We start from the raw sequence: 26,325 nt of genomic DNA, 5'->3' as shown, positions 1-26,325 counted from the left end.
TCCGAGTTGTTTTCCGATGAGAGAGTTGAGGATTTTCCAGATGCTTGGACAAAATCAATTCGTTGCCTTTCGGTTTGCGCCATTTTTAAAACTGACGGCGATAAAAATACAGTGTAAACAATACACTCTAAACCACTTCTACCCAAATTTTCAAGAGAAGATACTTTCTACATCATTTTTTTCATGACAAGATTTGATGTGGGACACCCTTTAAAATCCATCATCCTTCTTGTTGTATTGTCTGAGCATTCAAACACGTTCCAAATTCAAAATGATGTCGGTCTACTCTCTCCGGCATTTCTGCTTCCATTTTGGTTATGTTGCCTGACCTTAATCCGACATCTCGTTCATTTGTTTCACGTTCCTCTGCAGGTTTACAAAATGAGTTACAAGTGGTACGACAGTTCCTGAACCTGTCTCTGCCTCCCTAGAGCGGCTTCTTTCCGCTTCAAATTTTCTAAGCAACATTGATTCGCTGCTGAGTTACACAATCGTAATGCTTTCTTGCCGTATTTCTTCTACGTCGTACTCGATAGTCGACTCTCGGTTGAGATAAATCCAGGGTACATCACAATTCTTCTCTCAATTCGATCCTTTTCTATTTTTGAAGGTTTTTCACCCGTCACGACTGCGATCGTTCATTGGCATCATTTTAAGTATCAGCCGTCGACACAATAGTTTTTTATTCAAAGATTTTTGTCGCCTGTAATTAAAGAAAAGATGAAACAAACAATCGATTTGATATGGATAACATTGTTAGTTTCCGTTGTCGCAGACTCATAGGTGCTTTTCTCAATGATTTCTTTTCCCTATCCATATTTTATACCGAATGTAAATTCAAATATTTTACCGCCGTCCATGAAAAGTGTTCCAAATGATCGGTCGTTGGTATCGTCTTACGCATCAACTGTCCTCCATTTTTTTTTATTCAAGGATATTTTTCGCCTGTAATCAATGAAAAAATGAAACAAACAATTAATTTAATATTGATAAAGCTATTACCTTCCGTTTTCGTAGATTCGTAGATGCCTTTCTCAATGATTTCTGTTACCTATCCATACTTTATACTGAATTGAAATCAAAAAAACTTACCGCTTCCCAAAAAAGTTTACCAAAACAGTCTAACACGTGTTCCTCGGTGGACGTAAGCTTCAAAATTCATTGGTCGACGTACATCGTTGGACTAATGAAGGATTTTCGATTCTACGGACAAACTACTATACATTGTCTCTCGGCCTAACTGGGTGTTAATGACGCCGATAACTAGATTAACATTCAGTGTCTAACAGCCATCATAGATATGTTTCATAGTTCCAGCGGCGTATACTCTTCTTCGTTCTCGTGTCCTGCTTTATGTAGACAGCGTACGTTGATGATACTGTAGTTGAGGAAATGACCTTTGATACTCACTCCACAAATCCCATCACTAGTCCAGCACTTTGAAGTAGGTTTCCCTCTTCTGGATGTACCACCGCTGTGGTAGAATGTTACCAATCGATCAACGTATGCCCACGCCTTCCACTAATTACGATTTCACAGTTGAGTGTGTAGTATTCTCTCAAACCTTAGAAAGTCGCACAACTTGCCGCTTGTAATTGTAACAACGATACGGATGATCCTAAAATAAAAAAGAAGGGTAAGTTATCTGGAATCAAAAATGCAGATAAGCAGAAACTACTAGGGATACATTCTAAAAACGGTGAGGCATTAAAAGGTCATAATCGACCTGTTTCTGAACTTTAAAAATTAGCGTATCGCGCGGACGAACTTTCCATGCTACGAGTTCTGAAAAATGCATCCTACAAATAAACCTCTCTTCAAAATTCTTTAGATTCCGGTTGTGAAGCTTCGTAAACTCGAACTTCCGGTGCACAACACTTGTTCCAAGTTTCTCCGCAGAACATAGGAGCAGGAGAACTCACTCCTGTTTACTCCGGTTACCAACAAAAACAAAGAAAAGTAGCTCCTAACTCCGCCAAGTTTCTCTCGGTACTGGAACAAATCTACTGTTATTATAAATGAAAATTAAGCATGAATTTCACTAGCACTACGCACTAGAGTAAAATCTTCGTCAAATCTGTGAAATTTAATTCAGGAATTGCTTCTGTAAGAACCTCTATCCGAAAAGTCGATTTGAAACGTGATGAATGAGAATCGTGAAAACCAAAAACATTCACATCCATCGCAGCAAGCGTCGTTTTTAATGAGCAAACCTTCTCACCATCAGCTGTCATTTTTCCCGGCCGCAAACAACACGCTTCAGCGTCTCCATTCACCGGTTCGTTTCGGACTCGTACGCGCTGTTATCAAACAAAGCTTCGGTTCCTTGAGCGAAAGCACGTGGTCTATCCTTCGCGCGAGACCTGCGCATTCCCGTCTGATCCGTATTGGAATGATACGCGCGGTAAAAGGAGTTCCGGTGTGACCGCACCAACCGATATGGTATTTATTATCTACTTCCTTGCGATTTCAGCTTCAGTCCGGTCGCGAATTCCCTATCGAACGGAACAACAGAACGGTTCGCTACCCAGTTGATTGGATTGGATTATCGTCGACAACAACGACTTGTGAAAGAAGGTGTGTCAGTTACTCGTTGACAGCAACACAGCAGGGATCGGCGATCCCCGTACGGGAACAACGGCATAAGAAGGTGGTGATAGTCGGAAGCTGGCTAATGCTACAAAACGGTACCCTTGGGAGTGACATGTAGCGGGCGTGAAGCCAGGATCACGTTCTGTGTTTCTGTTTTTTTTGTTTCGTCTTGCTCCGCTGAAACGGTTAGTTTTGATAGTGCAGTCGCCGGTGGTGGTGCGGAAGAATGACTGATTTTTAAAGTAGTTCCGTGCTAAGATTAAAAAAATAACACAATAGGGAATACAATTTCCCAACTTCAATACAGCGTCAAAAAACGAATTAAGCTCCTATAAAATATTAAATTTTATTGACGTTTATTTTTTCAACCTTTTTCAACATCACAGATCTGTGATGCTTGTTAAAATATCGAAAGTGATGGCAGCAGCAGGCTGGTCCGGTTTCCTAGCAGCGAAATTTCCGGTGAAGTGATTGTGGCCGCACGGGTAGGTTTCCGGTATCCGCGGGCATTGTTGTGGTGTGTGTTGGATTTCACAATTTTTCACGCGTGTATCGAATGAAGTGTGGTTATAATAATAATTCATTGGTTCGTTATAATTCGGAGCCATTGGAGATTTAATTGCTGAAACGAACCAGAACCGGATCCTCGTTAATTGATCGCAATTTTTTTTATGGTGCGGTGAAACGGAAAACTGCCGTCGGTTGGCGAACTTGATAACGTATTGATTTATGTGTGGTAAGTATAGTTTGATAAACGTTCTGCTAAATAACGCGTCGTGGGAAAACGGCTCTTTAACCTCAATAAACTGCCAGGCGTTCCCATGGTTACTGAGAAGAATAAACAACACGGCGATGGTGAGGTTCCCCATGATTCTTCACCGAAGCAGCTCCCATCCATTCGTCGACTGCAAATGTCGTATCGAAGTTGAAGCCAATTAAGTGAAAATCTATTATTGCGTTAGCAATGATGACTGGCAGGTGGAAAGCTCTCGATAATGTATAACGTGTAGGCACCGAGCGAACAAACAACAGCATCGCATCGCACGTCAAATGTCAATGGGATGGGATTTCGATGGCATTGGCTCGAATGAAAATGGATCGGTTTATCAGGACCGTGGATTAATTCGTTTGAATAAACATTTATTGCTCATCTCAATTTTCCGTTGATGTGCACTGTGCAGATCGGAAAATTCTGAAGAATTTGTGCGGTAAGGTACCGACGGTACCGCAATCGTGGGGGATGATGCCTAATACAGGTATTGTTTTTGGTTAAATAAATTTAGAAGCATGACACCTTTGACAGGTACACGGAGAAATGCATATATTCCAACTCGATTATTCTGATATGATTGTGATGCACATAATTTTCTAAAAAAAAATGTGTTTCATTTGTACTTCAGTTGACTTGTATCGACAGATCCGCTTATTTCAATTACGGTAGAGCTAACACCTTCTACGTCCCGACATTAAGTTGTTTGCAAGGGGTGATTGGACCATTTGCAAAAGCTTTCATAATTCCTTCGCCAAAAAGTAGTAATGATATAGTAGGGTGGTTGGAACGCACATTCGCCGTTTCATCTTCATTGTCAGATTGTGCTCGTTATTCATGTATTCTTCAATATTTCAAGTATTCTGTTACTCCAATACATTCCTGTTACTCCATACATTTAGAAAATGTAGTACTTTGAAAGGTGCGTATTTTTTTATCTTTCTTTCAGCCTAAAGCCTCTCATTAGCCGGCGAACAGCTTCTTTACTTACGGTCCTACCAAGCCGATTCTACCAATTTTTCATCCGACCTATGTCACTGGTTGCAATCGTTCCCTTCATCTTCAGCCTTCCCGCTTCATTTTCTTCCAATGCCTCTCTACTGAACGGAACTGGGATTAATTTGGTGGATTCCGCCTTTTTTGGGATTAACTGGAATCCATTGTTGTTGTAACGTTGTGCTTGCCGTCATGGCTAGATTTAGTTTTCTTGCCACAGAAACAGATCCCTTGCCAAATCATTAGTTTTTTTGCGGCCTAGTCTGCAGGAAATCTACTTCAAACCATATTGCGAGAAGGCACGTCCTATCACTTTCACACATGGGTTTTTTCCACTGTTTGTTGCTTGAGGGTTAAGTTTTTTCTCCAAGACATATTCCGAGATATTTTCTTTGATTTTCAGAATGACCTTGAGTAGCCGTTGACGATAAAATGTTCCACTCCGAGTCTCGGTTGGCACTTGCGAGAGGAAGTTGTGAGAGTTGCACTGTACTTTTTAAACATTCGCCACAGTTTTTTAGATGATCCAGCCATTGACGCTTAACCGACTATTCCTGAGGGTGACATTAGAACGTAGGCTCGCAAAAGTCGCAATAATCCAGTTCCATTATATAAAGCACTTAGTTCTGATCACGTTCAACCAATTAGTCCAGCAACAATATTGATTTTGCCTAAAAACATAAAACACATGACACCGTACGAATCAAGTTAGGCAATGAAGCAAATGTTTCGCTGTCGCGATAAACGGTCTTTCAGTTCTAGCGGATAGTTAGGCGTATAGCGGCAGAGTATGTCGTTGTATAAAGAAACAGTAAACTTTTAACCATCAGGAAATTTGGGAAAAGGTAATAATGTTGAAACGTAAATTCTTTCTATTTTTTCCCTTTACTCTTGAGCTGTTTGCGATATTATTTGTCAAAATAAATAGTAGCTTAACGGAAAATTAGGAAAATGTCTTTGTCTAAGAATATTGTACATGCACATAATGAAAGGATAAAGAACAGTTCTATCTGATTTATTAATTATATATTATTTCTGCTGTGACAATAGTATGTATAAAAAAGACTGAGACACGGTCATAGCAAATGCCACTTCTGTGTATTGTAGTATAGTCTTATTAATTCATCTGGTCGAGAGGCGGGATATTTATTAAGGGTGAAAATGGATCCTATTTTTCCGGTCACCTATATCCAGTTCCATCATGTAAGAAACATCGATATTCTTCAAGTGTTTGGCCAAAACAGAAAATTTTACCGAGCATGTCGGCGATTAAGGGTACTAAGATGCTGATATAAATGTCACAACAAAGAAGGGAGGGATCCGTTCCGTTTGAGATAAGGAAGAACTTCTTCCCAGGACTTTTTAACAGTGACGCGAATGTGGGAGGTCTGATCATTTGCTTCCTGCCTGGTCCTACGAACTCATCGCTATAATTGCTTTCACGCTGAGCACATATCAAGAGACATCAATCAAGTCTTTAAGTGACGAAGACACATTTTCTTTTCTTATATGTTCATACGAAGATGTAAACATGTCGATTTTGCTCGACAATGAATTACTTGTCAACCCCATTCTGAAAATATCCATATTATTAGAGCTATAGAGTGATTCGTTCTATCGCAAGTCGCCATTTTAGAACTTAGAATTATGCCAGATATCGATTCTCGTGATCTCCTTATTAATTTCATTCCAAAAAAATCAATATTGTTAGAATTATCGAGAATTTCGCTCAACCGGAAGTCGCTATCTTGCATATTAGAATGGCGTCAAACATCGATTTCCGTCATCTTCTCAATCTCAATCTTCGTCAACCTCATTTCGAAAATATCCATATTGCTAGGGTAATAGAAAATTACGTTCAACTGAAAGTCGTAATGTAGGATTTTAAAATGGCGTAAGGCATCAATTTTTTCATCTACTCGTCAACCCCGTTCTTAAAATATCCATGTTATTAAGCTTTTAATGTATTGTAGGTCAGGTTTTTATAAAAAGGTGCCAGGCGTTGACCTGAATCTTATTCCGAAATTATCCATATTGTTAGGGCTGTAGAGCATTTTGTTCAACTGGAACTCACCTTTTTGATGTCTCGGATAGAGGTACCTTGACTCCTTGCCGTATGTTCGAATACAATGAATAAATATAATAAATCCACAGTATCACATTAGCATACCATCGGCTTTACAATTGTTCTAAATGGGGTTCTGATGCAACATGAATGCAAATGTATAGCCAATATTGTGCACTGATTTAATGCTTATGGTCACTTTGGTTAAGCAGATATGAGTAGTAAAAATCGGATATAAATTTAAAGCGTAAAAATCGGTCTGAGATCCTTCAGAATAAGAATCACTTTAAATGTTCTCACCACAAAAAGTAGGTATGTGCCCAAAAACAAATAATTCTTGCGCAGTAAAGCTCGTATAATATTACATTCAAAAATTGAAGTTGGATAAAGAGAAATACTTTCTATGAATCGGATATATTTTTTTCGGTTTTCATACTGAAGATTTTTTTAAACGATTCTTACATCGAAGAGCTGTTGTCCGATTTTAACGCTTGAAGTTTATATCCGATTTTTACATTATGATATTTTTAAACAAATCACTTATTTGTTAACAATAAGTTTTTATTCTACTCATACCAAACAATGCGTATTTCTCCTGCATATTAAACTACTCAAAAATGCGTTCATGGCTAATCAAACATAACGGAAAAGATATAACATAGTGTGCAGTATCCTATCAGCAGAGAAACTTGCCCGTATATTCACTACTCTATCACCGATGTGATATTACTCGATAGGGTTCATTGTTTGACGATATCCGTTGGATACACAATCTTATGAAAACTAAGTTTGCCAACTCTCTCCATAACATCAGCAATATTCATTTAAATAGCAAAAATAGCCCAAACGTAGACTAAATTATGCTCAAATATTAATGTTTCTTCATATGATGGAAGGTTTTTGAAAATACAGTAAAAAAGGAAATAAATTGTCGTACAAGATTGTAACTGAAATCGTAGGCATGGTTTAAACATTGTTTGTAGTAGATTTTTAGCTCAGTTTCGAAACAAAACAAACTCCGTAGGTAAGGGGGCATGTAGCGACCCTAATTTTAACACATTCCTCGCTGGGAAATTTTTGAGTCGCGCTTTTTTACATTTTTTTGTGTAAAGCTTTCAATCTTAGTGTCATTCGCTTTTCAATTTTGAGTTGGAAAAATATCTAGCTACGCGAGTTAATAATTAAGTTCACTCCAGAATCAGCAGCAACTAATGAGCATTTAGAAGTAGCCTTAAATAAGGGATCGGAAATAAAAATCGCAAGAACAGAACATGCTTCAAATATATTAGAATGTAAATGTCGGATATACACTTTAAGCGTAAAAAATGCAGATTACGAGCTGGGGACGGGGAGAGTATTTTTCAAAATAGTTACTGGGCCGGGTTACAGCTGGGCTTGTGGCCTTCGACTGGCAGGATCTAAACCGCTGAAAAAATATTCTCTCTTTTAAATGTTTTTCTCTTTTTAATGTTTGGGAACAATTTTTGTTATTTTAACCATTTCTATTCTATTTTTTTGTATTTTGGCTGATTTTACTATTTTTAGTTATTTTGCCATAGTGCTACAGGGTCATTTTTGCAATTCAAATATTTTATAATTTCTTGCAATTTTAGCTGGATTTTCAGATAAGAACATGGATAAGAAAATTTAAAGAAAAAAATGGAATGGAAAGTCAAAAAGAAATTTTGACCTCGGTTGGAAACTTTTTCGGCAATCCTAGTCACCGCAGCGACATTTTTGGTAAAGCTTCTACTGCTTGATTCAATATAAAAATTTGGGACATTCTAAAGAACTCAAACTGGCAAAATTTTATTTTATGACCGACCTCAGCATATATATCCCCTTAAGCGCTATTTTTGATACTTGTAAGAGTATTGTTTTTGGTGCATACTACTTTTTTTAATTTTTAATGACATTCAATTAGCTAGAGAGTACTAAGTAGGGGAAGTTCTGAAAGTCTTTTCAGAGTCATAGTATTTCATTGAAAGCAAGGATGTGAAATATACAGATAAAAAAACTAGAAGTGACAGAGTCGTTAGAAACAGGCTTAAAATCTTACGAACTAATATTTTGTCTGCTGGTAGGAGTCGAGCTTGGGCAGAGTTACTACGAATCGCTCAAGTCTACCAACATGTCTCACGACAAAGGGAAACTTCTAGTTCTGTACAATTCATATCTTTGCTCTCATTTCAGTACTTTGGCTCTAAATTTTCATTACTTCCTCTACCTGTTAACCTCAAACTAGTTGAATATCGTTAAAAGGGAAAAATGAAAAATGTAACTGCAAATTGTAAGTAGGGGCTAACCACTATTTGAGTTCTATCTTTAGCTGACCCTTAGTGACAGGGCGGCCAAAGGGCTTCTACCCAGACTTTCGGTTTGTCTTATATAACACGAAAAACAAACAAACAAATACATTTAACTTGCCGTGTATTATTGCTCCTGCGGTACACTTTTGATGTTACTGACGGTGATGCTAGAGCAGGGTGGGGTCAAGTGTGTCAGTTTTCTTTGGCGAGCTCGTGCGTGATTTTGACAAACAAGCACCCGTTGGAAAGGTTATACATCTGGCAACGGTTTGGAAATAATGGTTTTATGTCTAGCTAAATATTTTTCAAGCTAAATCTAATAAGGCGAAGGTACTTTCTTCGATGTTTTTTTAATCTAAGGGTACGATAGGTCACTATATTCGAGATTAAATTAAACAATGTACACTAGACTGCCCAGAAAATTAGTGTCCAACTAGGTGGCACTGTATGCATCGTTTTATCATGCAGTGCCATCTAGCGGTGGAAATGTGAGATAGTGAGTTTTCTCCATGTAAATTGTCGAAAAATCCCATACAAACTTTAGGCATGTTGGTCCGGTAGCTAGACTTGTCCGATTTGCTTCAAATTTGGTGCAAGTACTCCTGGTGGGATTAGCAATCGACTCAGGGGTTATTTGTTTTGTTCAACTTATTTATTTTTTAAATATTAATTTTATTATTCTTTAATCTTTTTCTTTATTTTATGCAATTGATCAATTTTATACATGTCGTTATTTCTTGTTTTATATATTTTACTCTATTCATCCCTTTAATTCATTTTATTTTTCTGTTTATTCAATTAATTTTAATAATTTTATTTCTTATGATTTTTTTTTGACGTAGGACTACGTTTTTGTACACGTCGAAATACTTCTAAGAATAGATTCCAATAGATAAATCCAAAGATTTTTAATATCATGACATTAAAAATTTAAATAATGTACAACCTAGTCAAAATATCGTGTATTTACACACAGAAGATAGCGCTTCCTAAGTCCGGCACGACAGATTTGTGTACCCAACACGCTACGCTTCTATGAATGACGTCATCATCGACTATTTCAAGAACGGATTTGGCCGGACAAGCTCAGTTGCCTGGTGAACGGCAGGCGGAGCAGATCACTGCGCTGTGTGTTTTCACAGCCAGTGTAGCTGAGTTTAAAGTCCGTTACACTGGCTGTAGAGCTGAGCTACCCAGTTCCGTCCAATACGCAACTGAGCTTGTCCGTTCAAACACTATGCTTTCTTTTGCTCATTTCCAGCACACTTTTATGGACAATCTCGAACACAAGTATTCGTACACAAAATCGCTGTACATTCGAGCTCCATTTACAAACACGGTTAACACAGTGCCGTGGTGCTAGTTATCTCGTTCGCTCTACCCATCAGCGTTGACTCATTTTGCTTTGTGCGCTTGGGTTCAATGTTTGAGGCGAATGTAAGTATATCTAATTTGTTACTAACAAATTATTTGCGGTTGCATGCGTAACATGCGTATAATTTTGTTCAATTTGTTTGAATTATAATAATTGTATTTATTTAATTAATTTTATTCAAATAATTCATTCAATTAATTTTATTCATTTTGTTTATTTTTTTAGTTTATTTTATTCAATTTAATTCATTTTAGTACTTCTTTATTCATTTCGTTCATTTAATTAATTTAATTATTCTTTTTCATTTTATTAATTGTATGCTTTTTATTTTTTTTATTTCGGTTTTAACCTTAAGGTCATTTGCGTCTTCGGATTAGAAAAATCTCTTATGAAAAATTTCTAACCCTATGTGCGGGGTCGGGACTCGAACCCAGCTGCGCTGCGTACAGGGCAATCGATTTACCAACTATGCTACGCCCACCCCCTGTTTTTTATTAATTTTATTCATTTTGTTCCTTTCATTGATATTGCTCGTTTGATTCTTTTTTACTTCATTCTTTTTGTTTAGTTTCTTCGTCATATTAGTACCTCTGTTTAGTTATCTTTTTTATTCATTTTATCCTATTTGTACATTTAATGTTTTCTCTCGATTTTGTTACTTTTTTTAATTTTCTGATATTCATTTGATGGGCTGAACTAATTTGATTAATTTGTTTCATTCATTTGATTTATATTGATCATCCTACTCGTTTTATGAATTTCATTTACCTCATTATTTTTTTTAAATTTCATTCGTTTTATTGATTGCCTATAATTTATTAAATTTATTCGAGGATTTTTTTTTTCGTGCTGGACTAGAAACTATGGTCATCCCATCTCTAGTTGGAGACCTATCTCGTATGACTTGTGCAAATCTATGAATGATCCATCGGGCTCATATTACTGCTAGATGGATTAAGTCGTTTTTTTCTATTATGGCCAAATATGCCGTATTAGTTAATTTTGTTACTGTGCTATTGTTTTATTTTTATGCATTCTTTGCTAATCTTGCTGCTTTTACAACTTGAGCTATTGTGCTAAATCGGTTATTTTGCTGTTTTACGAATTTTGCCATTATCACTTGATCCTTTTTTGTTTTGTTTTCTAGTCTTTTTTGAGAGTTGTAACTGTAGAACTTGGTTCCCAGAAGGGCTCCCCGTCTGAATCTCTCACTACAATTGCAGACGAGAGGGAAAATGTCGCCCACTAAAATACCGCTTAAGGACAGTTGCAGCGTGCCCTTGATTCCGATTGCTATATTGAGTGTACCATTTAGATGTGCGGGCGTAGAAACTGTACGATCGCGTGGGAATGAGCGTTTATTTGTACGCGCTTGAGACCGCTTTAATCAGATTCTAAGTACTATAGCGTTCACTAAATCATCGAGGCGTTATTGCATTTACGAAAATTGTGGCGTAACTGTGCGTGGACCATTGCGAGTGCATATTCGTCTTTGTGTATCATCGCGAAGGGCTCGGGCGTTTGTATGTTAACATGTTTGTATTTCGCGCAAAGAGTCAAATCTTTAATCACGCAGACCGTGAAACTGACGCTTAATTATCAGTATACGGTTCAGATGCTAGAAGAGAGTTTTTTTTCTCACATTCTTCATCTAAAGCGACAATTTTGGGAATCATATTCGCTCGGCTTTTCTCAAAACAGATTTATAGCCAATAAACAGCATCATTAGATTCAGGGAGCATAAACCGGAAACAAAAACAGAAGAAGAATAGTACGTGGGACGAGAGGTGCTAAGAAAAACAGTCATTAGCTAGCGAAGCGTAGACACAACCGAATAATATTTTATGAGCAGCTCAAATAAACGCATAATTCATAAGATGGAAGCACACATTTTCCACACCAAAAGTCGCTCCTCGAATCATCAACCGCACACTCGTTAATATTCCACCCCAAAATCTGGCCAGGGGACGGGGGTCAAAAAAATATTGCACTCAAGCAGCCAGCAGTCACTCAAACGCTGAAGTTGAGGCCGATGATGAAAGGGAAGAAAGAGCGACGGAAGGGGCGGATGAGTTCGTAGACGATAAAATTGAATTTATGATAATTGCCTGATTATGTTGATAATAAAGTGTGCTCAAACCGCTCAGAAACCGCCATTTCACTCAACGCTAGTAGGCTGGGTGGTGGTGGTATCAGTATGTGGTTCGGTTTGTGTCTGTCTCGGATAGCTTACTGTTGTTGTTGTTTTTGTTGTTGTTGTTGTTGTCGCCGATCGTTCCGGGTTTCCCATGCATACAGACAGCTCATGCATTCAAATGAGTAGAGGAAGTGAGTGAGTGCATTTGATGGCTCACTTTCTGGAATATCGTATTATCTAATCACAAAAATGACAACTCCGGTGGGTGGAAGGTACTGAAAGCCCTGGGATTGGGAAACATAAATCGATTTTTTTCCGTTTTGATGCGGAGGAAAATACAGTGGCGAAGCATACCGATAAGATATAGACGGAAGGGAGAATTTGTTTGAGTGGAATAAACGAATGAAAAACAGGAATAACTACCGCTCGCTTCCAGCGAATTTTACATTTCAAAGGAAGCGCATGGTGGTTCGTTAAATTAATTCAAAGAAAATGACGTTTCGTTCTAGTGTAGGTCGCTAAGGATTTCAAACTGAATTTTTCCCATCGGAAAATTTCAATTAGAACAGAACTCAACACAAGCTCGATATGATTGATTAACTTTGAAACTTGTGGTATAATTAGATCGCAGCTGGCTAATGGAATGAACTTTGTAACCATGGAAACATGGTAACAACACGTCGTCTGCCGGCTGTCAGTTTTCTTGTGAGTAATCTAACATGTGGCAGACAGTTGCTTAGAGTTTCGAGACATATTAGCAAGATTTGTCCATATCGATGTGGAATAGAAGCAGTAACCTTGAATAACCTTTCTTTCGTTTGTCTACCATATTCCGAACAAGCAAACAGAAACTTTTGTATTTGTTTTAGAAAAAAAAGTTAACAAACATATGCTTATGAATGAACCATTCCTACTAATCCTGTTTCCTTCTTTCCAAGGTTTGACCATTCCGCTAGGCTCAGCGTTCAACCGTCGAAAACGAAATAAGAAAGAAAAAATCGATCCGGATTGAGTCCGATTCCAATATTGCCGCCGCCGCCGCATTCCAGGAAAGTGATATGCCCTCGCGGCGTTAATTCCCTCTTCATCCCGGTCGTGATACCAGCAACCGGCCGGCTTCATAACTCGGAAGGAAGGAAATAATCGCTGTGGCTCTGGTCGTGGCCGTGACCATGCGACAACGAACGCGGTATGAAACACGCGCAAGGGGTGACGGCGTCGTGGATTTTCTCACACCGAAGCTGAAGCCCCGGAGGGCTTAGCTCGGATTGATGCGTAAATATGCGTATTGCTTTTGCATTGTTAGCTTCGCTAGGACTGGCTGGTCGTGTTTCAAATGGAAAGAAATTTTGTTTTCGGTGGATATTTCCGGTCTGATTGGAGTTTATCGGTGGGTATAAAAAGAGTGATGGTGTCGGAAGGTTAAATAACCGGGATCCGCTTCCAATGTGAGTATCAAAGGTCTTGGAATTCGCTGGTGTAATTGATTGCTAGGACACAAACAAGTCCAACAACGGCATAGGTGTTAGCTACTGATGAGGAGAACACGAAATGCAAAAATTGTGACTTAACTTTAAGTAGTTATGGACATTTTTTGCATAAATTTAGGAATTTAAGGTCCCTAGAGAGAATCAGCCATCATCAATAAGTTGCTTGCTTTTCGAGACACCTCTTGGGACCAGCCGCAGGATCGTTATTTCCGTCCTACCCCAATGACACTTCAGATGAATATTATCGACACCGCGAAAGGGTGTCAAGCTGTACGAAGCAACGGGAAATTGGCTCCGTTTCGGATATGCCACAGCAAGCTTTAATTGTACCCCAGGGAGCACCGATGACAGTGTAGTTGTACAATTTTAAATCAAATCTCGTCCCTCTACAGAGCATGGGAAACGGCATACGCGAAATCCAACCCACTTCAAATGCATGTATGGTACCATGTGATGCTTTAATACCCGCCACAAAAGCACCAGAGCTACCAGAGACTCGAACAGAGTTGGAACACACAGAAAAAATATGATCACTGACAGTTCCATCTGTGGAACGATAATGGCGCTGTTCTCGTCCTAGAGAGTCCTAGCATAAACCGAGGAGAAATAATACGAGAAATTGTAACTTCCAGTTGTTTTGTAGAAATTATCACTTCACAGACGAAATGGAGGGAGAAGGCAAACTTGCACGCAAGTTACCCTGCGTGAAAGCTACAGCTTCGTTCACTACGAATTGTGCTCTTTTAGTTTTTGTAATCAAATTTACGTGAATCTAGCGACATCCAATTGAAAAGAGCTATTCACAGGGAAACATTTTGTAAACCCTAGACCGGAAAAGGAAGCATCTACCATGAGTGCAATAGAAGCACACTTCAGTGGAACGTTGTACGTTGTTGTACAGACCAACCTCCTAACCGAAAGTACCGAGTCATTGAATATATTAAAATGGGGATAATACCCATCATATAGTACCGCCACAAACAAACAGACTGAGTCGGTGTTTCAGTACTTTTGTTACCATCCCACTAGTTCCTTGTAACCTATCCGATTATCGGTGAATGCACGTTCCACGGAATGTTTCCATCCTTCAGCGGATCGCTCGTGCATGCCTCTTTTTCCGTCCGGAAACAAAAATGAACCTTTCCGCCCACAGTTATGCAATGCGACCATTCGTGGAGAGCGAGAAATATGAATTATCTACTCGACATTCGCCAGAGTCACCAGGACAGGAGAAAGCCGAACGAACTTAACTAAACTATTTTCACAAGCCATTTACGTTCGACCAAATTTTCTGTGAAGTCATCCAATTCCTAATTCCAGCGCATGGTAAATGCAGCTCAGCGATGTGATGGATGTAAACTGTCTCGTTCACCCGTTAGAATCGTTATGTTCGGCCTTTGTTCGGCTGTTGCGGTGGTCCGTAGGATATTCAACAATATTATGACGGCTTGTTTGCTTTCGGAAGAGTAGTGCGCACCAAGTCCCAAAATCCGATGTCAGTTGATTTGAAAATTTATTTTATGGAGCACCGCGTCGTATCAGTGCATGGCTATCATATTGTTCAATTTTTCCAGGAATTTTTGACCCTATCTAGGTTGTTAGTGGTGGCGTGTTGTCTTGCTTCACGTTTAAAATTTCGTTTAAAAAAATCACGATGATTTTTTTTCGTGTCACGGGAGTCTAAAAAACAGCAATTAAGTAATTTTCCTTCTTTGAAGCATGAGCCGTTCTTTTCAATTTTCACAAAGAGATGACATTGATCAGTACCCTCTCAGAATCGAAGGTATCTTTGAGTGTGTAAAAATTTCGGGTAGCTAGAGAAACTTTGAAACTATTGATCTAGATCGTCATTTGAGCTCAAATGGGACAATTATGCGACATTTTATTCAGTTTCATTATTTGTACTAATGTTACTAAAATTACACTATAGGTAATTTTCTTGGATTGGCTTGATATAACTTTATTACCAATGTCAAGAAATCCAATCATTCTCGGTTAGTGCGGGGATGTTACCGCTGCTGGATTATCTGAAAGGGTGAATACAGAAATACACGGTACAATCTTAGAGTTCGAGACCCCATCCAAGCCCACAAACTGTCGAAAATGACACAGCTAGTTGACGGTACCGTAGCAGTATTAAAAACACACCGAATCTTGATGTATGCCGGTGCATCATACTACTAGTTCAACAAATTACACATTGGTGGTACTGGTTATTGATCTGGAGGTACTAGAGGCGGAAACGCCTTGTGTATGATTCTGTTGTTTCTCAGCAACACCGATTGTTTGTGATTTAATTGATATTAAAGAGGGCTGTGTTGTGGGTTTGCTTGGGGTAGATGTTGTTTCGTTAGAGGTCTTTGTATACGTTTTTTCGTTGTGGCACGTAGGGATCTGTCCTTCATATGTACACTGCGTGCTTTGAAAATTGGTAATGCCTGCCATGTCGTATTTAATTTTCAGATAAGAAGGAATATGTTTCATCACTCGCATTCTCACAACCCGAACCCCTTTTTTAATACCTGGGAAAAAGTAAGTACACGGGGATAAATCGTGTAGACGCACTTCAGTGTTGTCAAGGTCCATATGAAGACGGGTGACGGGTTGATTCTAACATGGTCATGCCCATGTTATTATGAATATTAAAACTTCCCGCCATGGCCAAGGTTTTGAACGTTGACAGTACACAGCATTAGGTGTGTGTGTGTGTGTGGTGTAATTGGCTATCGACGATTTTCGCAAGTTTAAGTTGCATTTGCACCTTTAGAGAATGTTTCATTTCGTGAACACGGCGGTGGATTGGACAATATTTAGAACAGACAACTATTGTATTCAGATTTTGCTGATGAACTACACTCATCATGAAAAACCGATCGATACCGCAACGCCTTACTGTTCACACTGATTGGGGGTATTGGCGCGGGTAGGTATAGACCACCGACTGTAGGTTAGTACAGTTTGTTCGTTTAGTCCAGCAATTTTTAGCTTCTGTTCCGATCGAGATGAGAAGGTAGACTCATGAGACTTAGTTGAAAGATGCTAGTTTAGTAGATGACGGAAATTGATGATTGGAACATTCTTCGCAAGTAAATATTGTAGTTCGATGTCGGACGCTACTTTTGAAATCTACGGTTTAGCTAAATTCTCTAAAACCCCAACCACAATGGTTGTTTTCTGAGTTGGCTTAACGAATAGATGCTAAAAGTTTACTTGGTTCCTAATCATGACTCATAACTATTTCTTGTCACTATAATAGATACAGATATCCCATCAAAGGGTCTTCCAGTGTAAAAATATGAATTTGCTTTTTATTTCTGCATTTTTAGCTCTAGCCCCTATCATCATCAGTTTGAAATGGGATTCCGTCATGATATTTCCGATAAAATAATCCCAACTTCAAGGAGCAAGGATCATAGGCATGGTCCATTGAACCCATCAAAAGCCTTTGATTCAATATAGCGGATTGTTATGAAAGACCATGTGTACCGTCCTAAATAAATTCCTTAATAGTTGGACCAAAAAGTCCTTCAAAACCGTTCCTCTTCGTACAGGTCCTAGTTCGTAGATTTGGAATTACGATGTGTGACAATATCTAGCGAGACGTTAGAATGATTAACCCTCCAGCATTCGCGCTAATGGCTCCCCGAATGAGCAGCCGCTGATGCTGAAAGAAGATTTCGCTAGAGTTTCTGAAGGTGTTGCACAAAATACAACGGCGCGAGTGCCGGATGCTTAAAGACGATGTAATTATGATCAGATAACGACGGCTCGAGCTCATTGAGTACAAACCAGTTTGTCAACTCTTGCGTAATACTGTCGGAGCAGAAGTTTACGTCTAACACCTTTTTCCCGTCAGATCGTGCAAATGCTGGGCCATTTTCTCTATCGAGTAAATGAATATCTGTGTTGCCCCAAATTATGTGGTGGACATTTTCATCACTACCAATTATGATTGGAAACCCATTTCTGCCACAGTATGACGCAACGCTTTTGCAATTATCAGAAGGAGATGATTCATTATACGACAAAAATACAAAAAACTTTAACCATTTTCGATCAGAGAAATACACATCATGACCATCATTTGAATCCCCCAAGCAAAGGTACACTGCGTACGCGACTGGCTTCTCTCAGTTCCGTCAGCGCCATATAGTTCGTGACTTGAGAAGTCATGTTTTCAACCGCCTCTTACGCCGTGGGAGCAGTGACCTCGAGGATCGGTTCTTGGCTGAGATACTTCCACCCGCCAGATGCCACACGGCATCTTGGCTAGTTTTGTTCGGAGAAAGATAATATTTCATAATCTATTGAACTCTACTTCATAAACTTCACTGGTTTTGTCAAGTATCTCATTACCATCCTTATCTCTAATTCCCCAAATTTCAAGGAGCGCGTAAACGCAAGACATCCACCTCCCAGCCTCAATCCAGTGTTCAACCAAGTGTCAGAGACAAATGGATCGACTGACCTGACAAGTCGGTATTCTGCTGCAACCAAAATAAAAAAAAACAAAAGTGAGACAGATCCTGGCTAACTCGTAGTAGTTTCTAACCAGAAGAAAGCAAACGTGCTTCTTCGAGATTAGATTTTACGCTAGAGTACCGCATATATGTACCTTCACGGGATGTGGAGATTGATGGTGTTATCACTGAATCGAGTCTACAAAACTTGCAGAAGCTCGAAATTGGACATTTCAACGATTTCGCACCGACATAGATAATTGAATACGATCGGCTGTATGCGGTATCCTTCGAAAGAGATCAGAGGATATATCTCCCATCAGACTCCTTTCGGGTGATTTTCGCCGGATCTGCACTGTAAACTCACGCCTTCCACCGAACGAAGAATACAACTTCGTCGCTAGCTTGATCCATCGATGCCACTGTACGAACACCGAAACGAAACGCGTGACGGTAAATATACGACCCCCTGATCAGTGGTAGGATAATGAATGTTCTGATGATCATGCGGCAAAGTGGAACAGTGGTTTCAGACAGCAAGTTTGAAAACTTGCTTCGAACGAAAAAAAGTGATTTAGTGGCGCCCGTTTGTAGATGGTTTATGGAACGAGACATCGATGGGCTCATTATGGAACACAGCTAGAAGAATGTGTAATAGAAATATAACAAACGAAAGCGAGGAATATTCGACACGATGGATGTTCGGGTTTGCAAAAAAGGTATGTTCGGACTCCGTTCCTATCCAGAAAACTTTCGATTATGTACTTCTGTCATGTAAGGAACAATGTTTCTTGGCCAGACAGAATCGAATTCAGCTTGTTGGAATTTTTGCCCGATCTTGCAAGGAGTCGTTTAACAGTGGAGTAAGCAGAACAAATTTCTGGCCAAGACCAAACATTTTTATTTCTCCGATTTTTTATTCTGTCATATTTTTTTATATACCTGAAAGCACACTGCAGAATGACCAAATTAAGAATATGTTAAAAATTGCTAAAGAAGACAGAAGAATGCCAATCTGTTATTAACTTATGTTATTAACTATTGTTAACTTGGTATTAAGGCATAATAACGGTAATAGCAATAATATTGGCCTAGATTCAACCTCAGTTACTCCTCTGTGCACTTGTTAAATTTATTAAAAATATTTTTTAAGCAGAACATTGTTCCGCGTAGATGTAGCAAGTAAAAGTGATCGCCATTCAAAAAACCGGACAAATAAGCCTCCGACCACAACTCCTATCGACCGATTGCAGATGATGGCGTGGTTTGGAACCAGAGCTAAAGATTTGCAAAGTCCGTTGGGAGATACTTCGGACAAATTGTCCATTTCATCTTCTCTTTAGCCTGTGTAAAATAGAGGCACTTCGATCAATGAACTTCGATAAGCACTCTTATTTCTTGTGGAAGATAATTATATCACTTGACTATGGTATGGTGTCCTGCTCATACTCCAATTCCAGGAAATTAGAGTGCGGACTCTCTAGCTAAGATGGGCGCATTTGATGGTAATAATTTCGAAAGACCTATACGTTTGACGATCATCTCCATTATATTGGTCTCACTGAGTATAATCGTTGAGATTGTGGCGAGGGTTAGCACGACATTGAGCACGTTGTTTGGTCGTGCGCTGAGTATTGTGATACCAGTTCCTTCTTATTAGTTTCCCTGCGAGCCCCAGGGTAGACCGCTCAACGTTCCAGATCGTGAAATCTTGGCGAACCGAGAGATCTGCATTTTAAAATAATAAAAAACATAAATATACAGGTGTGATTCTTCTTTCGCATCCAACAGTTAAAAGATGTTTATGATTGCGGGAGCTTATTCCCGATTAATCATGAGTTTAGGTCGGATTTTTCTGTCAGAGTAGAACGATTTATGTTCATGATTTAAGGGTTTTAGAAACGATTTTTGATATTTTAATCACGAGTAATGTGATTTATGTTCATGATTCCAGGATCTTAGTCACAATTTTCGTAACTTCCATTCAAGTTATTTTGATATTTTATTCTAGAAATTACATTCAAATTTGACACGTGGAGTAATGTGATTCATGTTCATGACATTAGCAGTTTCATTATGATATTAATAATTTTTTTCGCCTTATCGCGATCCGTTATTGTTTGGTTATTATCGCTTTTTTGGTCGAAGTAACGTAACAATATGAAGAGAAACATAAAAGTGTAACTGATTCGCGGTATCTTGTTCGGCGAACTATATCACGAACACGATTTGTGGATCTATAGTGTATTTTTAGTGCTCAGTGCAGGTTTCTTTTTCTGTCGAGACAACTTATTCAAGAACTGCCGCCTTACCCTGCAAAACGACATTTTTTGAATTTGTTTCATTCGTAGGTTGCTTGAACAGAACATTATTTCACCGTGACTGGAGACAAGTCAGAGTGATTGCTATTGATAATTCGGGAAAAGCAGCCTCCGACCACAATTCGTATCGGCCGACACAACACATCACACTGAATCTTATCAAAGGAATGACGTTGGTCTAGGTTCAAATGGTGTTATTATAACTACTGCTCGTGCCTCTTACTGGTCGCTAGCAGCTGGATACAAAAATAATTCTACGAATAATACACAAAATTTTGTGAAATAATTTACGTGACAATTTCATTACCACGTACAGAGTTGGATGAGTTTGAAAATGATGAAAGATATAATCTAAATATCAAAAGTACGCAAGATAAATCGTACTAGGAATCATGAAATAGTTCACCAATCCATGAACAAAGTTTCATGATTTTGTGAACTATTTCATGTGCACGAATGGTCAATTGTGTTCGTTGTACTAGAAATCATGAATTAGTTCACGAGGATTGAATAGATTCAGGAATAAAATTGCGAGTTTCGCTTAATAGTTCACAAGAAAGTATCCAAACTGTTTTGATTTTGTTAACTTATGTTTCTAAATCTATGAATAACATCACGAGTCAAACTTTGGTTTTATGAATAAGGTTCATGAAGTTGTGTACTAGTTCACGTACAGAAAATTCATTTGGTAATGGCGCGGCGGAAGCTGTGACAAACATTCACAAAACAAGTAAAAAACATTTTTTTCACTTATAAAAGCGTTATGCGAGCGCTACCGAAGGGAAATTAAACACAACTATAAAGCACGTGATTTTTGTTCATGGTCCTGTTTTCGTAACGTCAAAACGTGATTGTTCCAAAAAGTCATGGCAGTTTATTCACGATTTTGGGAACAATTTTTCTCCGCGTAGAAAGATTTGAGTGTTTTCAAATCCGAAAGAGAGAGATAGAGATAGAGATAGAGATAGAGATAGAGATAGAGATAGAGATAGAGATAGAGACAGAGATAGAGATAGAGATAGAGATAGAGGTAGAGATAGAGATAGAGATAGAGATAGAGATAGAGATAGAGATAGAGATAGAGATAGAGATAGAGATAGAGATAGAGATAGAGATAGAGATAGAGATAGAGATAGAGATAGAGATAGAGATAGAGATAGAGATAGAGATAGAGATAGAGATAGAGATAGAGATAGAGATAGAGATAGAGATAGAGATAGAGATAGAGATAGAGATAGAGATAGAGATAGAGATAGAGATAGAGATAGAGATAGAGATAGAGATAGAGATAGAGATAAAGATAGAGATAGAGATAGAGATAGAGATAGAGATAGAGATAGAGATAGAGATAGAGATAGAGATAGAGATAGAGATAGAGATAGAGATAGAGATAGAGATAGAGATAGAGATAGAGATAGAGATAGAGATAGAGATAGAGATAGAGATAGAGATAGAGATAGAGATAGAGATAGAGATAGAGATAGAGATAGAGATAGAGATAGAGATAGAGATAGAGATAGAGATAGAGATAGAGATAGAGATAGAGATAGAGATAGAGATAGAGATAGAGATAGAGATAGAGATAGAGATAGAGATAGAGATAGAGATAGAGATAGAGATAGAGATAGAGATAAAGATAGAAATAGAGATAGAGATAGAGATAGGCAGAGAGCGAGAGATAGTTGATGTATGGACAGAATTAGGCTAGGCAATCTCTATCAAACTGATCCTTTTGTATTCTACCGAAGGTGTTGTACTTTTCACATTTCATTTATGTCTCAGAAAATTCTTAGACTTAAATCCAATCCATTTTAAAATACTAAATTAATACATCAGTTTCAGTTCTCACGGTAAAGAGGGACAAGTCTGTCTTTGCCGTGAGACATGTTGGTAGACTTGAGCGATTTGTAGTAACACTGCCTAAGCTCGACTCCTGCCGGCAGAAGACAAAAGATTAGTCCGTAAAATTTTAAGCCTGTTTCTAATGACCCTGCCACTGCTAGTTTTCCGATCTGCATATTTCACATCCTTGCTCTCGCTTGAGTACTATGGCTCCAAATTTTCATACTTTTTCCAACTAAGTAAACTCTAGCTAATTGAATGTCGTTAAAAAGTAACAAAGAAAGCGTGACTAAATCAGTCGAAACAAAAAATGAAAACAGGTGTGGTATCTTCGGTAAGATGTATGAAAAAGAAAAGTATTCCTTACAAACAGCCTTTCCAACAAAATTTATAATTTTCGAGCTTGTTCAAAAGTAGCACTTCATTGTTCCGTCAACTTTACCCTTACACCTAAAACATTGGTTTCTATGATAAAGTAAATTTTCTCAACAACTTTGCTGAAGACATCGGGTGTCTCACAAATTACTTTAAGAAACATTGGATCATAAAAACTTTTTAAAGTTATTTGATCGATCAAGAGACCATTTAATTGGATTGGTTTCCATTTCCCCCGATAACGCTTTAGAATTTTCCATATGCAAATCCTCAACCCAACCATTCTCCTGTTTCACACACCCACCCTTACCCCATCAGTAAATATTTTACCGCCTCCTCAACACAACATTCAGCGCCAGCTTTGATCGCAGTTATCCAAACAGAACCATCATCACTGAAGCAGCCCCGGGAGCCTGTTAGCTAAACTTGTAGCATCCTCCCCTTGGCAAACACATTTCCGTTAACGGTAATGTGTGTCTTTCCACATTCAATTTGAATGTGTGTGTGGGAGATGGTAACAGGGGTCCCATTCAATCTAATGGGGTTCAAATGTTCTGACGTGTGGATCGGGTTTATATGCGGCCTGTGCTTGGTTCGGTTCGGTTTCAAAGCAATATAATCGCATTTTCCGCCAAAAATCCCATCAAAACCGCACACACAGTTGAATAGCTCTCGCTTACTGTGAAGTGTATTCCTTCTATTTATTTGCTTTTGGTTTTCTCTATTTGCAGATTATTACGCGGGCACCCTTCTCGACCAGCTGTTGCTTGACGACGAGTGTGTGTGTGATTTCGAATGCGGTTGGAGCTTCATTAGTTGCAGCACCATCAGAACACTGCGTGTAATTAGTAGTGGTAGTAGGCCATATCCTATCCGCGTGGTCAAGTGAAATGGGTTAACATTGTAAACACTGCGGACGCCAGCGGAAATCAGTCATCATGAAGTCCGCGATGGACTTCAAAAACGTTCCGGACAATTTCCTGGCCGCGGTTGCCCAGGTCGTGCTCGGCATTGTCGGAGATCACAACGAAACACTGCACGGCGGTGACTATGGGAGTCCGGTACTGAAACCGGTAGTGTCACGGATCTATCCACTGTTTATCATCATTTACGCGATTCCGGCGGCGCTGGGAATCGGCAGTAACGTACTGATAGTGTCCTACATCAGCAAGTACCGGTTGCACCGGGATGCGACGCAGGCTTTCATCGTGAATCTGGCCGTCTGTCATACGGTGCAGTGTGCGTTTGTGCTGCCCGTTACGCTGATGGTGATGCTGATTCAGAACTGGATCTTCGGCCAGTTTCTGTGCTTCTTTCTGCCGCTGCTGCAGGTGAGTATAGTTGTTGGTGGGGGGTGGGGGACTACAGGAAATGTTAGTTTGGTTTCTCCTTTTCCCAGATATTTATGTTATTTTGCGGTGATTCAGTTGCTGGGTTTTACCTAAAGTACGATATATGTTATTCATATAGCTCGGTATGTGCATCCTTTTGGCAGGGATGCAAAACTCAGTCCTAGTTATAGCAAACACAGAGAGATAAATCATTTGTTATTCGCTTTCTTAGTTGGTGACTTTTTTCATGAACACGACCGACGACCGGAAGTTTCCGTCTAGGATATTGCAATTTGAGGTTAAGTACACAAAATGGATAACATTACTCTCTGAACCGTTGGTCTTGATTCACACTGTTCGGTAGAAACTACATAAAACTAATTTTGGCATACCTTTGGGGTATTATGCTGCAGAAGGGAGCACACCCTGGTGGAACGAGTAACTTGTCTTAGTGAATAGTTTGCACAGATTTGTGATTTTGTTTTTCGCTTTTCCAAGATTGGAAATGAAGGGGTGTTAAACGGTACAGAACAGTTGCATTGCATTGTCTTAAATAATTACTTAAATCATAAACCATTGCCCGGTAGAAGGAGTAGTCGGATCGCTATTAAGGTGACATTCTTCATACATTTTGACGTAGGTCTTTTTTTATTATGCTGGGTGTCATTTCAATATTTCATAACATAACCGAGTTGTTGACGTAGCATAATTATTTTGTGTAAAAGTTTTCTGTATAATCGTAAAAAATCCTGACTAAAACAGTTTTCGAATTACTGAACTAGCCAGTATTTCATAGTAAAGTTAGATTTGAATATTTTGTGTTCCACTCGTCAGTAACTGACACCAACTTGCTGCCTGTTAGAAATATCCAAACTAACACCAAAATTGGCACCAGTTAGACACTAAACGGCTAAAGTAAGTTAGGTCTGGTGCCCTTATTCGCAAATTAGGAAAGATGCAGCATTCCATGACAAAATTTTACCGAAAACTATATCCTCTTATTGGCAGATGTTTGTAAATATTTTAAGCGGGGAACTCGGTAATAAAATTGGTTTACTAAATTGAAGAGATTTTATTCAAATCCCCAGCAACATTTTTCTAAACCCGGTGAATCAAAATTAATGTGTAAATTTAGCCGTTGGAAAGAGATACAAGCAGAATTTTGATAACATGATACGCCAACAAATAGTCCTACGTCAACACTACGGTTATGCCCCAGACAAAACCTGTCCCTAGTTTTTTAAGACTAAATATTAAGAAATACGTAAGATGTAATAAAGTTGCATAAAAAGGGTTTTTACCGTAATCGTTGTAGCTTGCCGCTGGTTCATCTGAAATTAAAAAAAAGAAAGGATTATTAGTTAATGATATAATACTCCGGGTGGTCGAAAGAATCAGAAAAAATGTTGACTTTTCTAAAAATGGTGAATGTTGAACTTTTTTGTTTATAAAATGCTTCATCTGTAATATATACCGTACAGAACCTGCGAAAAAAATTCATACAAACTGTACCTTCCTGGATAAATCCGCAACGAAGTGTACTAGTTCGAAATAACTTCTGCTGTGCATCGAACCACCAACATATCGGTCCTTTTCAGGGCCATTAATGCAGTAGATACGTAAATGCCTACTATTTATTTATTTGCTGGGTTTTAAAGAAAAAGTTTTCCACAACTACCTCCATAACTGAGCTCCATCTATCTTGTGGACAATTGTTGATTGAATTCAAAAGTCTCTTGAATGGTTATTGAAATCCTAAGTATATTCTACATCACATGCTTAACTTTTTCAAATAGGGTTGAACAATTTTTTTTGGGTTTTGACATAAGTGCCAATACCTTATTTAAGACTTTTTTGGTGGTATCCAACAGATTGAAATGATGAGTTAATCGAAAAACTTATGTGAAAAAGAAATTTCCCCCAGAGGCAGGATTCGAACCTGCAACCCTTGGGACTCCGGCCCAATGCACAAATCCTTACGCTATCCCTGGGCTAAAATGACGTCTATGATTATCGCATTGGCGACAGTGATCGTACCATTGCCTCTATAGAGAGAGAGAGAGATAGATCACACAAAATAGCCGCTGAAACTTAACACATTTGGTCTATTTAATTTCCCCGCCAGATACCAAGGCCTGGGTTTTTATTATCGTCTGATGTTTGATTTTAGTTTATCAGAGGTATGACGGCAGCAAAATCACCGTTCGAATTAAACAATAAAATCATTCTTTTTTGAATTTTAAAATAAGTGTCAACGCCTTAC

At 38.7% G+C, this 26,325-nt stretch overlaps 1 protein-coding gene across 1 annotated transcript in view; it reads left to right on the top strand.

The window, feature by feature from the left end:
• The first annotated feature begins 2,493 nt into the window (after positions 1-2,493).
• The window catches only part of LOC131689504 (uncharacterized), a 150,685-nt gene continuing 126,853 nt past the window's right edge, over positions 2,494-26,325 (top strand). Inside the window, exons 1-3 of the mRNA XM_058974641.1 lie at positions 2,494-2,687; positions 2,979-3,328; positions 23,463-24,062. Of these exons, the coding sequence (XP_058830624.1) occupies positions 23,670-24,062 (393 nt within the window). The 5' untranslated portion in view covers positions 2,494-2,687; positions 2,979-3,328; positions 23,463-23,669. The remainder of the gene's footprint in view (positions 2,688-2,978; positions 3,329-23,462; positions 24,063-26,325) is intronic.

The sequence above is a fragment of the Topomyia yanbarensis genome, chromosome 1 (genome assembly GCF_030247195.1).
Source record: "Topomyia yanbarensis strain Yona2022 chromosome 1, ASM3024719v1, whole genome shotgun sequence".
NCBI classification, from domain to species: Eukaryota; Metazoa; Arthropoda; class Insecta; order Diptera; family Culicidae; genus Topomyia; species Topomyia yanbarensis.
This window is presented reverse-complemented; position numbering and strand designations above follow the sequence as displayed.